A 13,247-nucleotide genomic window follows, 5' to 3' on the forward strand; every position below is an offset into this window, starting at 1 on the left:
TTTTCACCCAGAGGATGGTTGGAATCTGGAACACACTGCCTGAAGAGGTGGTAGAGGCAGGAACCTTCACAACATTTAAGAAGTATTTAGATAAGCATTTGAAATGCCATAGCATGCAAGGCTACGGGCCAAGTGCTGGAAAATGGGATTAGAATAGATAGGTGCTTGGTGGCCGGCACAGACACGATGGGCCAAAGGGCCTGTTTCTGTGCTGTATAACTCTATGACGCATATCCCAATAAAAGTTAGAAAGATTAAATACTCTTTCCCACCCCAGCTCTGTTCTCCCCCAACTCCCATGAGATTAACAAAGCTCAAAGGTTTCGCCACCAGCTTAGATGCAGGGATCGGACACTTTTCTCCCCTTCCCAAAATAATAAGGTAATTACGAATCCAAAGTCGTTGAATATAAATAAGAAAATTTGAAGAACATTGTACCTGCTGTTACTGTAGAGCGGCACAGTGGCGCGGTGGTTAGCACCGCAGCCTCACAGCTCCAGCGACCCGGGTTCAGTTCCGGGTACTGCCTGTGCGGAGTTTGCAAGTTCTCCCTGTGTCCGTGTGGGTTTCCGCCGGGTGCTCCGGTTTCCTCCCACAGCCAAAGACTTGCAGGTTGATAGGTAAATTGGCCATTATCAATTGCCCCTAGTGTAGGTATGTGGTAGGAGAATGGTGAGGATGTGGTAGGGAAGATGGGATTAATGTAGGATTAGTCTAAATGGGTGGTTATTGGTGGGCCGAAGGGCCTGTTTCAGTGCTGTATCTCTCTGTGATCTCTATGATCTATGATCTAGATGCAAGCAGAGGCAATGTACTGGAAGGAATATCATGATGCTGATTATATATGTAATGGAACACAGTATGGATCTGTGAATGAACAGCATTTTATTAAAAGGAACAAATCATATCAAACCTCGTCAGCCTTGGCTCAGTTAGATAGCACTCATGCCTCTGAGACACAAAGTTCGGGGTTAAAGTCTCACTCCAGGACTTGAGTACAAAAATCAAGGCTGACACTCCAGTACAGTACTGAGGGAGTGCTGCATTGTCAAAGCTGCTGTCTTTCGGATGAGATGTTAAAGTGAGGCCCAGCTTTCCCTCTAAGGTGGATGTAAAAGATCCCATGGCATTATTCGAAGACGAGCAGGGAGTTATCCCCGTTGTCCTGGCCAATATTTATCCCTCAATCAACATCACAAAAGAACAGATTATCTGGTCATTATCACATTGTTGTTTTTGGAAGTTGTTTTGTGCTGCATTTCTGACATTACAACAGTGATTATGCATCAAAAGTACTTTATTGGCTATAAAGCTCTCTGGGATGTCCAGTGGTTGTGAAAAGTGCTATATAAATGCAAGTTGTTTTTTCAACCCAAATTTGGCTGAATTGGGCCAAATTTGGGTCTGCCAATGGTTCTGAAAAAGCCAGGTCTCAGTGGATTTAAAAATTGATTCCATGTGTTAATTGTAGATTATTTGTGTTTAATTGTATACAGGTGGTAGGCATTAACTGAGGATTCATTTATGCACCTATAAATAAAAGATATAAATGGGAACAGACTGAAACTGTGGTTGTAGGTTATGAGGTGCGTCTCTGTAAATAAAGTGTGTAAAGATTGGCTCTAGTTCTATCTTTCACCACCTGGCTTTCTGGAATAGAACATGGTAGCAGAGGATGGTTGCCTAAAGGTGAACATTGGGAAAAAAGAGAAAAAAAATTCAGACTGAAAACTGAAGTCCTAGTGGCCATTGTGGAAAATGGCAGAAAGTAAGTGTAATTTGTCAGGGTATGATTATAGGAACATAAGAACATCGGAGCAGGAGTAGGCCATTCAGCCCATCGAGCGTGCCCCGCCATTCAATATGATCATGGCTGATCATCCACTTAAATGCCTTTTTCCCACACTCTCCTCATATCCCTTTATGTCATTAGTATTTCGAAATCTGTCAATCTCTGCTTTAAACATACTCAATGACTGAACTTCCACAGCCCTCTGGGGTAGAGAATTCCAAAGATTCACAATCCTCTGAGTATCGACATTTCTCCTCACCTCGGTCCCAGTGGCTTCCCCCTTATTTTGAAATTATGTCCCCTGGTTCTAGACTCCCCAACCAGGTGAAACATCTTAGCTGCATCTACCCTGTCTATTCCTTTACGTATTTTGTAGGTTTCAATGAGATCACCTCTCATTCTTCAAAACTCTGGAGAATACATGCCCAGTTTCCCCAATCTCTCTTCATAGGACAGTCTTGCCAACCCGGGAACAAGTCTGGTGAACCTTGATTGCACTCCCTCGATGGCAATAATATCCTTCCTAAGATAAGGGGACCAAAACTGCACACAGCACTCCAGGTGCGGCCTAACCAAGGTTCTATACAATTGAAGCAAGATTTCACTACTCCTGTACTCAAATCCTCTTGCGATAAAGGCCAATATACCATTAGTCTTCCGAATTGCTTGCTGCACCTGCATGTTAGCTTTCAGTGACTTATTGACGAGGACACCCAGGTCCCTTTGTACAGCTACACTTTCTAATCTCTTACCATTTAGGAAATACTCTGCACATCTATTCCTCCTACCAAAGTGGATGACCTCACATTTTTCCACATTATATTCCATCTGCCATGTTCTTGCCCACTCACTAAGTCTGTCCAAATCCCCTTGAAGGCGCTTTGCATCTTCCTTACAACATACATTCCCACCTAGTTTTGTGTTATCCGCGAGCTTGGAAATACTACATTTGGTCCCCACATCCAAATCATTGATATATTTTGTGAACAGCTGGGGCCCAAGCAATGATCCCTGCGCTACCCCACTAGTCACAGCCTGCCAACGTGAGAATGACCCGTTTATTCCTATTCTCTGTTTTCTGCCTGCTCCTTTTTGGCCTTCTTGTCTCGAGAGAGACCACCGGCATTTGCCTGTTAACCAATTCTTAATCCATTACCTCCTATCCCATGTGCCTTAATTTTGCTAACCAACCTCCCGTGGAGGACTTTATTGAAGGCCTTTTGAAAATCCAATATACCGCATCTACCGACTCCCCTTTATCAATTCTGTTAGTAACATCCGCAAAAAGCTCCAACAGGTTCATCAAACATGATTTCCCATTCATAAATCCATGTTGACTATGCCCAGTCAGATCATTATTATCCAAGTGTTCATTTATCACATTCTTTCGAATAGATTCTAGCATTTTCCCAATGACTGTAAGGCTAACATGTCTGTAATTCCCTGTTTTCTCTCTTCCCCCCCTTCTTAAATAGTGGGGTGACATTTGCAACCTTCCAATCTGGAGGAACTGCTCCAGACTCTATAGAATTTTGGAACATGATCACCAATGCATCCCCTATCTCCATAGCTACCTCTTTCAAAACTCTGAGATTATCTTCTGATGTTCTCAGAGTCTGAACTATATGACTAGTGGAAGAATGAAGTGGATATGTGGGCATGGGTTACGTCCCTACCAAAGAGAAAACAAGTAATGGCCTTTGCATTGTCACTTTGTACAAGAACTAAAATCAGATGTAAAGTATTTTTTTAGATGGATGCCTGTCAGTTGGATAGTGATCAAGGTTTGGACCTTCTATTAGAGTGCTTGGTTGAAATCTAAAAGAAAGATGATCAGTTAACTGCTTATGAGGTATGGTCAAAATTTGATAGATTTCGGAAACCAGATGGTCATTCCATGGAAGAATATATGATGGGCTTGAACACCTCGGAGCATATGTGACCATCTTTGTCCCAAATAGATCCCACTCCACCTCGTACTACCCACTTACTATTGACATGCAGGTAGAAGATCTTTGGGTTCTTTTTTATGTTGACTGCCATTGTTTTCTCATACTCTCTCTTTTCCAGTCTTATTTTCCTCTTCATATCCCCTCTCAAGTTATTGTATGAGGCCTGGTTCTCACTTGAAGAAGTCATCTGACGTGCACGATATACAGTATTTTTTTGGTTCTTCATAATCTCTATATCCCTCGTCATCCAAGGAACCCTGTTTTTGGTTCCCTTACCTTTCGGCCTTGTTCGAATGTACCTAGCCTGTACCTGAAGCATCTTTTCCTTAAAGTTAACCCATTGTTCTGATACAGCTCTTCCTGTTCCTTTGGTTCCATTCTACTCTGGCTAGATCCCTTCTCATCGCGTTGAAATTAGCTCATCTAGATGTTCTACCTTATTCTGTTCCTTGCTTTTCTGCATTATTAGTCTAAATCTTATGATATGATGATCACTCTTAACCAAATGCTCTCCCACAGACACTTGGTCCACTTGGCCACCTCATTTTTCAGCACCAGATCCAACAATGCTTCCTTTCTAGTTGGGCTGAGAACATACTGATCAAGAAAGTTATCCTGAACACATTTCAGAAATTCCACCCCATCCTTACCCTTTATTATATATTATACTAATAGGTGGTTGGATAATTAAAGTCTTCCAGTATCACTACTCTTATAGTTCTGACACATCTCTGTGATTTCCCTGCAGATTTGCTCCTCTATCTCTCGTTCACTAATTGGAGGCCTATAGAATACCCCTGGTAATGTGATCATACCCTTTTTGTTTCTCAACTCTAACCAAATGGATTCTGCCCTTTTCCTTTCAAGGACATCCTCCTTTTCCAACATGCAATGTCTTCCCTAATTAGTACTGATATCCCCACCTCCCTTTTTCCCTTCTCTGTCTTTTCTGAACATTTTCTTCTTCTTTGGCCTCCTTGTCTTGAGAGACAATGGGTAAGCGCCTGGAGGTGGTCAGTGGTTTGTGAAGTAGCGCCTGGAGTGGCTATAAAGGCCAATTCTAGAGTGCCAGGCTCTTCCACAGGTGCTGCGGATAAAATTGTTTGTCGGGGCTGTTACACAGTTGGCTCTCTCCTTGTGCTTCTGTCTTTTTTCCTGCCAACTGCTAAGTCTCTTTGACCCACCACACTTTAGCCCCACCTTTATGGCTGCCCGCCAGCTCTGGCGATCGCTGGCAACTGACTCCCACAACTTGTGATCAATGTCACAGGACTTCATGTCGCGTTTGCAGACGTCTTTAAAGCGGAGACATGGATGGCCGGTGGGTCTGATATCAGTGACGAGCTCGCTGTACAATGTGTCCTTGGGGATCCTGCCATCTTCCATGCGGCTCACATGGCCAAGCCATCTCAAGCGCCGCTGGCTCAGTAGGGTGTATATGCTGGGGATGTTGGCCGTCTCGAGGACTTCTGTGTTGGAGATACGCTCCTGCCACCTGATGCTAAGGATTCTCTGGAGGCAGCGAAGATGGAATGAATTGAGACGTCGCTCTTGGCTGACATACGTTGTCCAGGCCTCGCTGCCATAGAGCAAGGTACTGAGGACACAGGCTTGATACACTTGGACTTTTGTGTTCCGTGTCAGTGTGCCATTTTCCCACACTCTCTTGGCCAGTCTGGACATAGCAGTGGAAGCCTTTCCCAGGCGCTTGTTGATTTGTGCATCGAGAGACAGGTTACTGGTGATAGTTGAGCCTAGGTAGGTGAACTCTTGAACCACTTCCAGAGCGTGGTCGCTGATATTGATGGATGGAGCATTTCTGACATCCTGTCCCATGATGTTCATTTTCTTGAGGCTGATGGTTAGGCCAAATTCGTTGCAAGCAGCCGCAATCCTGTCGATGAGTCTCTGCAGACACTTTTCAGTGTGAGATGTTAATGCAGCATCGTCAGCAAAGAGGAGTTCCCTGATGGGGACTTTCCGTACTTTGGTCTTCGCTCTAAGACGGGCAAGGTTGAACAACCTGCCACCAGATCTTGTGTGGAGGAAATTCCTTCTCCTGAAGACGTGAACGCATGTGAGAGCAGCAGCAACACTTTATATCCTTGTATATTAAGCACCCAGTCCTCGCCATTTTTGAGCCACATTTCCATTATTGCCACCATATCATATTTCCAAACTGCTATTTGTGCTTGTAGCTCACCAACGTTATTCACCAGACTTTGTGTGCTTACACACATGGGCTGGGATTTTGTAGAGGTCCCAATGTTGGGATCCGTGGTTGGGCCGGAAGACTGTACCAGCAGTGGCCAGCCACGGAGTCCGATGTCGGGGGTGCCGGGCCCGATCTTCCCAGAGGTAGCGAGGCTCCGTGGTGGCCCCCCCCCCGCCACTGGGCGACGGGACCCGGCTTGACATATTTAAATTAATTAATTGAATAAAGTTAACATCTATCTTACCTTCTTCCCAGATCTTCTGAGTGGCAGCCAGCACTCACATGCTTTCACTTTCCTGTCTAGGGAAAGCAAGTGTGACCAAGGTGGGAAGTGGGGAGCTTAGGAGCATTAGTGCAGTGAGGGGGTGGGGGAGGACAGGTTCCGATCGCCATTACTAGTGTAGGGGAGGGTGGGAATGGGTGATCACTGCACTTTGATCAGTTGCGGGGGGTGGAAGGTCAGGTGTTGCAGGTAAGTGTTTTGGGGAGGGCGATGCAAGAAGGCAACTACTGCATTTAATTGTTATGGGGGGGGGGAAGGGGCGATAGTTTTTTTGCGGGACTTTGGGGGGCAGGGTGTAGGACTTTAAAAATTTAAATGAGCCGGCAGGGCTGGCTGTCCTTTAAAAATGGCGCCAGTGCCTGCGCACAGGCAGCTAACGCTGTTGCCCGTGTCGCAGAGCCCGTCCCCTCCACGTGATTGGGGTAGCGGCTCGACTGGCTTGCTATCCTGGGCTGCCGCAAGGTAAATCGCAGTGGCATGGCGGCACGAGGGCAGTCATTTTTTCCAACCACCGTCAGGAGCGGCAGCAGGAGAAGAAAATTCAGCCCATGCATTATAATCTTGTCTTTGCATTCCTTGTAGTCCTTCTCAGTCCGCTCCCATCTCATACAGAACTACTCCCTTCTCTAGTACTGTCTAACACTCTCACATTATGCACCTTATTCCTGCTTTCTACCTCTATATGCTGGTGCCTGTCTCCCTGCCTGTTTAGTTTAATCCCTCCCCAACCACACTAGTGAATCTCCCTGTGAGGACATTAGTCCTAGTCCTGTTAAGGTGCAACACGTTCCTTTTGTATAGGTGCCTTCTGCCCAGAACTGGTCCCAATATCCAAAGAATCTGAAGCCCTCCCTCCTGCACCATGCTTCAAGTCACGCTTTGATCCTCCCTATATTCCTATTTCTATTCTCACTAGCGCATGGCACTGGGAGTAATCCAGCGATTACTACCTTCGAGGTATTACTCTTTACCTTCCTCCCTAGCTCCTGACAATCTCACCTTAGGGCCTCAACACCTGTCCTTTCTATGTCATTATATACCACAACCTCTGGCTCACTCCCTTCCCCCTGCAGAATTTCCCGCACCATCTCCGTGATGTTCTTTAAGCTGGCACCAGGGAGGCAATACACCATGCGGGACTCATGGTAACTGTTACAGAAATGCCTATCTGCCCTCCTGACTATGGAATCACCGATAACAACTGCATTTCGGCACTTTGCTGCTCCCTCCCGTACAGTCCCATGCCCATTGTTGCCATGATCTGGGCTGCACTCCTTCAAGATGTCGTCACTCCCAGCAGTCTCCAAAGCTGAGTACCAATTTGAGAGTGGTACTCTCCCAAAGATTCCTGCACTTTCTGCCTCTTCCTATTCTTCCGGATTGCTACCCACCTACTGTCAACAGCCTGGGGTTACCATTGACCAGAAACTAAACTGAACCAGCCACGTAAACGCTATGGCTACAAGAACAGGTCTGAGGCTGGGAATTCTGCGGCGAGTAACTCACCTCCTGTCTCCCCAATGCCTGTCCACTATCTACGAGGCACAAGTTAGGAGTGTGATGGAATACTCTCCACTTGCCTGGATGGGTGCAGCTCCAACAATACTCAAGAAGCTCGTCACCATCCAGGACAAAGCAACCCCCTTGATTGGCACCCCGTGCACCACCTTCAACATTCACTCACTTCACCACTGACACACAGTGGCAGCAGTGTGTACCATCTACAAGATGCACTGCAGCAACTCACCAAGGCTCCTTCGACAGCACCTTCCAAACCCGTGACCTTTACCACCTAGAAGGACAAGGGAGCAGTTGCATGGGAACACCACCACCTGCAAGTTCCCCTCCAAACCACACACCATCCTGGCTTGGAACTATATCGTCGTTCCTTTACTGTTGCAGGGTCAAAATCCTGGAACTCCCTTCCTAATAGCACCGTGGGCGTACCTACACCCCAAGGACTGCAGCAGTTCAAGAAGGCAGTTCACCACCACCTTCTCAAGGGCAATTAGTGATGGGCAATAAATGCTGGCCTAGCTGGCCTAGGAAAATGGGACTAGAATAGTTAGGTGCTTGATGGCCGGCACAGTTATGATGGGCCGAAGGGCCTGTTTCTGTGCTGTATAACTGAGTCTATGACTCTAGCCAGCGACGCCCACATCCCAGGAATGAATAAAAAAAAATCCTGAACTCCTATTGCCTGAGGGGTGACCATTTCCTGGAATGTACGATCCAGGAAACCCTCCTGTTCCCAGATGCTCCACAGTGATTTCTGCAGCCCCTCAAGCTTGAAAATTCTGAACTCGCGCTGAAGCAGCTGGAGACACTTCCTACACACGTGGTCACCTAAGACACATGAAGTATCCTGAAGTTCCCACATGGTACAAGAATTGCAATCAGCAGGTCACAGATGCCCATCCATGATCTAACAAAACCCCTTTATTCCCTTTCTAACTATCTAATTAGGAGGACTATCACATGGAACAGAAGGCAATTTGGGATTTCGCCCATGGGCTATCTGATAAGGGACTACATCGTTCAACCATCTGGAGCGAATTCTTTGCATGAACTGTCCATGCAGTTTAAATTATAAATTTTAGTTAATACCTCTGGTCCTGCTCTGTTATTACAATACTTACTGTTACACTACCCTGATCGAATTTTTTAAATTTCCCAGATCCTAATTTGAAACAATACGCTCCCTGCTTGTCTCTCTCCCTCTCTGCAGCAAGCATTTAGGAAGGCGAATGGTATGTTGGCCTTCATTGCAAGAGGATTTGAGTACAGGAGCAAGAATGTCTTACTGTAGTTATACAGGGCCTTGGTGAGACCACATCTGGAGTATTATGTGCAGTTTTGGTGTCCTTATCTGAGGGAGGATGTTCTTGCCATGGAGGGAGTGGAAAGAAGATTTACTAGGCTGATTCCTGGGTGGCAGGATTGACGTATGAGGAGAGATTGGGTTGACTAGGCTTATATTCACTAGAGTTTCGAAGAATGAGGGGATCTCATAGAAACCTATAAACTTCGAACAGGACGAGACAGGCTAGATGCAGGGAGGATGTTCCCGATGGCTGGGGACTCCAGAACCAGGGGTCACAGTCTCAGGATACAGGGTATGCCATTTAGAACCGAGATGAGGAGAAATTTCTTCACTGAGAGGGTGGTGAACCTGTGGAATTCTCTGCCGCTGAAGGCAGTGGAGGCCAAGTCATTAAATATATTCAAGAAGGAGATAGATATATTTCTTAATGCCAAAGTGATCAAGGGATATGGGGAGAAAGTGAATTAGATGATCAGCCATGATCTTTTTTGAATGGTAGAGCAGGCCTGAAGGGTCAATTCGCCTACTCCTGCTCCTATTTTCTATGTTTCTATGTCTCTATGTTTCTCTCTCTCTCTGCTGCAGCTCTTTGAAACCCCCCACTGGTCTCTGTCTCTCTCTGCTACTCTCTCGATTTAATAAATTATAAAATCTGCCTTAATTTGTAGTTTTTATACTAATGAATCAATTAAGTCTTAATTTATTTTTGACACTAGTGAAATTTCCGACTAATAATGGAGGTGAATTTGCCTATGACGAGTTCAGAGACGTGTGAATTCATGAACATTATGGTCACGAATACTGCAGCTGAAAGTTCTTTCAGAAATGAACTTTATAGAAAGAATCATGTGGTGATCAGTGAAATGGTGCATAAAATTTTAGCCAATCACCCAGACTGCACGTTCACAACTGGCCTGGTAAGGACAGTCCATGCAAAGAATTCGCTTTAGATAGTTGAAAGAGGTAGACCCTATTATATAGTCTATGGGCGTAATCCCAAATTGCCTTCTGTTCTGTGCAATAGTCCTCCTGCTCTAGAGGCACTACAATTGGTTCCATTTTGTTCTGCATGTTTGAATGCTTTACATGTAGGGAGACAGGTTTTCATCACGGCTGAAATCAGAGAGAAGAAAATTTAGAGTATACTGAGGCATCATAGAAGACCATCCGAGACAGAGTTTAATTCAGGAGTTTGGTATACTATAAATGAGAGGGTCATACAACGGAAAGGCTCTTGATAAGGTCACAATGTAAGACAGTACTGATCAAACATGGCAATCAAACTGATGTGGTTCAAACCTAACGATTATTTGGAATTAATTACAAAATCTTGGACTCTGAGCAGCTGACAGAAATAAATGAAGTACCTTGTACCTCCCCTACCTCGCATCACAAATTAAATGGATCAATTGGTTATTCAACTCATTTGCTGTTTGCAAATTGGCTGCTGTGCTTGCATTTAAAAGTCATTCATTGGATGTGAAGCAGTTTGGGACATTCGGAATGTAATCAAGCACTATACAAGTACAATTTCTTTATTATAACACATTTCTTTTTGCATTTTCAGCTTGGATTAACGATCGCCATTCGTTACAGTCACAGGTAAATGCAACAAATACTTACTTTTGAATCTCTGTTTACATGGGAGAGGGGGCAAAAAAAAAAATCAGATTTCTTAAAGCTGTGGTTTATGTTCTGGAGATGAAAAGGGGAAGTACAAAGTCTGCTTTGCTGACTCATTCCTTCCATGTATTAAGCTTTAGCTGTCGCTTGATATAATGGTCTTCATTTTCATAGCAAGCAATAAATTTCCATGACACGGCAAAGCGTATGTCTGCATCTGCCGGTTCAGAAACCACCATGGCTAATTTCCTGGCATCCCCAGAAACCCCCTGACAGAGAGTGCGTAGCTCCCCATGTGCCCCCTCCCCCACCCCCTCCCTCACCTCTATCACCTACACAAGAAAGATCCACTTCCTCGTGGGTGGTTGTGGAACTCTACAAGAACTGAATCTTGCAAATAGCTTATGATATTTTTCATGTACAAAAGTGCGATATAGTTGCATGATGAAACATAAGTTGGTGTAGAAATTTCAAATAGAAACTTAAAGGGGATCATCCAGTCATGATGAAGGCAAAATGCCTAAACTAGTGGCAAACTACAGACTTTTTTTAATGCTTTGCTATCTTTGTTTTCCTATTCAAACTAAACTGCAAACTTTAAAATGGTTTGTTTTGAGGGAGAGATTTCTTCTAATGCTGGATAATTAGTAAGGTGATGCATGTCTTTCTGCATGAATCAATAAATTTGATATGACAGAATATAACTGTGATATGCAGCTGGAATTTGTAATGTGCTGCCCCTGAGCTGCAAGTACATTTCAGTCAAGTGCTATTGTATTTTCAAGTGCAGATTTTCTATTTTTGATGAATTCACTTCTTAAATGGCTTTGGTATTAAAATTTGATAGGGAGGGTAAGAGGAGCATAGACGGGCCGACAGAATGTTAGGATGATCGGAATGGTTAGAAGGTTGTGTTTTTCTTACCTTGTGATATTCTTTAAAAACACAACTTCCAATTTTTGCTCACTGTTTTGCCTTTCTCCTCTGTGGCTTTTTCCCCTCGTTCTGTGTAAACATTGACTTCTCTCATTGTTTGCCATCCACACTAAAATGTGGCGAGTCGAAGAGACTTAGTAGTTGGAAGGAAAAAAGAGAGGCGCAAGGGGAGAGCCAACTGTGTAACAGCCCCGACAAACAAATTTCTCTGCAGCACCTGTGGAAGAGCCTGTCACTCTGGAATTGGCCTTTATAGCCACTCCAGGAGCTGCTTCACAAACCACTGACCACCTCCAGGCGCGTATCCATTGTCTCTCGAGATAAGGAGGCCCAAAAGAAAAACCTCCCCCAAGTGGTCGTCATTCATATGCGAGCATTGTGAATGCAACGAGCAAGCTGTTTAGTTGCAGAGAACATCACAAACCCCATCCTGTCCATATTTGATATTCACAGCCTCATCAGTAAGGGTCACTGTGTGACGATCAGGAGTGGTCATGCTGGCTGATTTTTTTTTCTATTTATTACTATTTCACCCTTGGCTGAGATCAGCTAACTCAACAGAGACTGGAATCAAACCTGGGACTTCCTGCTCTCAGAGACTTAGCTCAGAGGCTGGGACTTTGGGCTTGATCTTTGAAGTGAAGGAAGTGAACCTTCCTTCAACATTTAGGGGATGTTGAAAAGCAGCTGAGATTACTAGACCCAGGAAAAATGATGGGCTGTGATAGCATCCTGGCTGTATTTCTGAAGACCTGTTCACCTGAGCTAGTCACTCCCCATGCTTTTCCACGGCAGCTTATGATACTGGCATCTGGAAGATTGCCCACCAATGTCCTATCCACAGAAAAAGATAATTCTACACTGGCCTATCAGACTCCTCCCAACCATCAGAAAAGTGATAAAAGGAGTTATTAATGCAAACAGGAGACATCTACTCATTAGTAACTTGCTCAGCAATGCTCAGTTTGGGTTCTGCCAAAACCACTTGGCTCTAGACCTCATCACAGCCTTGATCCAGACATGGACACATGAATGGCAGAGGATATGCCAGAGTGGTTGTACTTAACATCAAGGCACCATTTGGTTGATCATAGCTCCAAGAAGCCTTACTTAGGAAAACCAAGATCAATGGGATTCAAAGAGAAAGCCCTCTGTGCTTGGGATCATACCTGACCAAAGGAAAATGGTTGTGGTTGTCGAAGGCTAGTTGTCACAACCCAGGGGATCACTGCAGGCGTTTTTTAGGGAGGGGTCCAAGTTGCTGCTTCAATGACCATCGTATGTTCTGGAGTGGGACTGTTCACTGACAATTCCACAGTGTGCATTCACAACTGCAATAATGAAACAGTCAAAACCAGCCTGTAGCAGGACCAAACTTACCTTGAAAGAGCATAAAACGTTCATACCAATAGCCCAGTGTTTATGGCCATGGAAAGCCGCTAGTTTATCATTAAAATGCTTCACTTCAGGAAAGGAACCTGCTATCTATTGGCCAACACATAAATCCAGCTCTACACCATGTGATTGTTCTTAATACCCTCGAGTCAACAATGGGTGGGCAACTACCTTGCTCGCACCACCCAAGTATTAGTATTAAAACAAGTGAATAAGAGGGAGCCTGG

General features: G+C 44.8%; 1 protein-coding gene across 1 annotated transcript in view; it reads left to right on the plus strand.

Moving 5' to 3' along the window:
• Positions 1 to 13,247, plus strand: part of acoxl (acyl-CoA oxidase-like) — a 437,923-nt gene that overhangs the window by 124,606 nt on the left and 300,070 nt on the right. The window contains exon 10 of the mRNA XM_068027531.1: positions 10,634 to 10,668. Within this exon, the coding sequence (XP_067883632.1) occupies positions 10,634 to 10,668 (35 nt within the window). The remainder of the gene's footprint in view (positions 1 to 10,633; positions 10,669 to 13,247) is intronic.

Source organism: Heterodontus francisci, chromosome 3 (assembly GCF_036365525.1).
Source record: "Heterodontus francisci isolate sHetFra1 chromosome 3, sHetFra1.hap1, whole genome shotgun sequence".
Lineage (NCBI taxonomy): Eukaryota > Metazoa > Chordata > Chondrichthyes > Heterodontiformes > Heterodontidae > Heterodontus > Heterodontus francisci.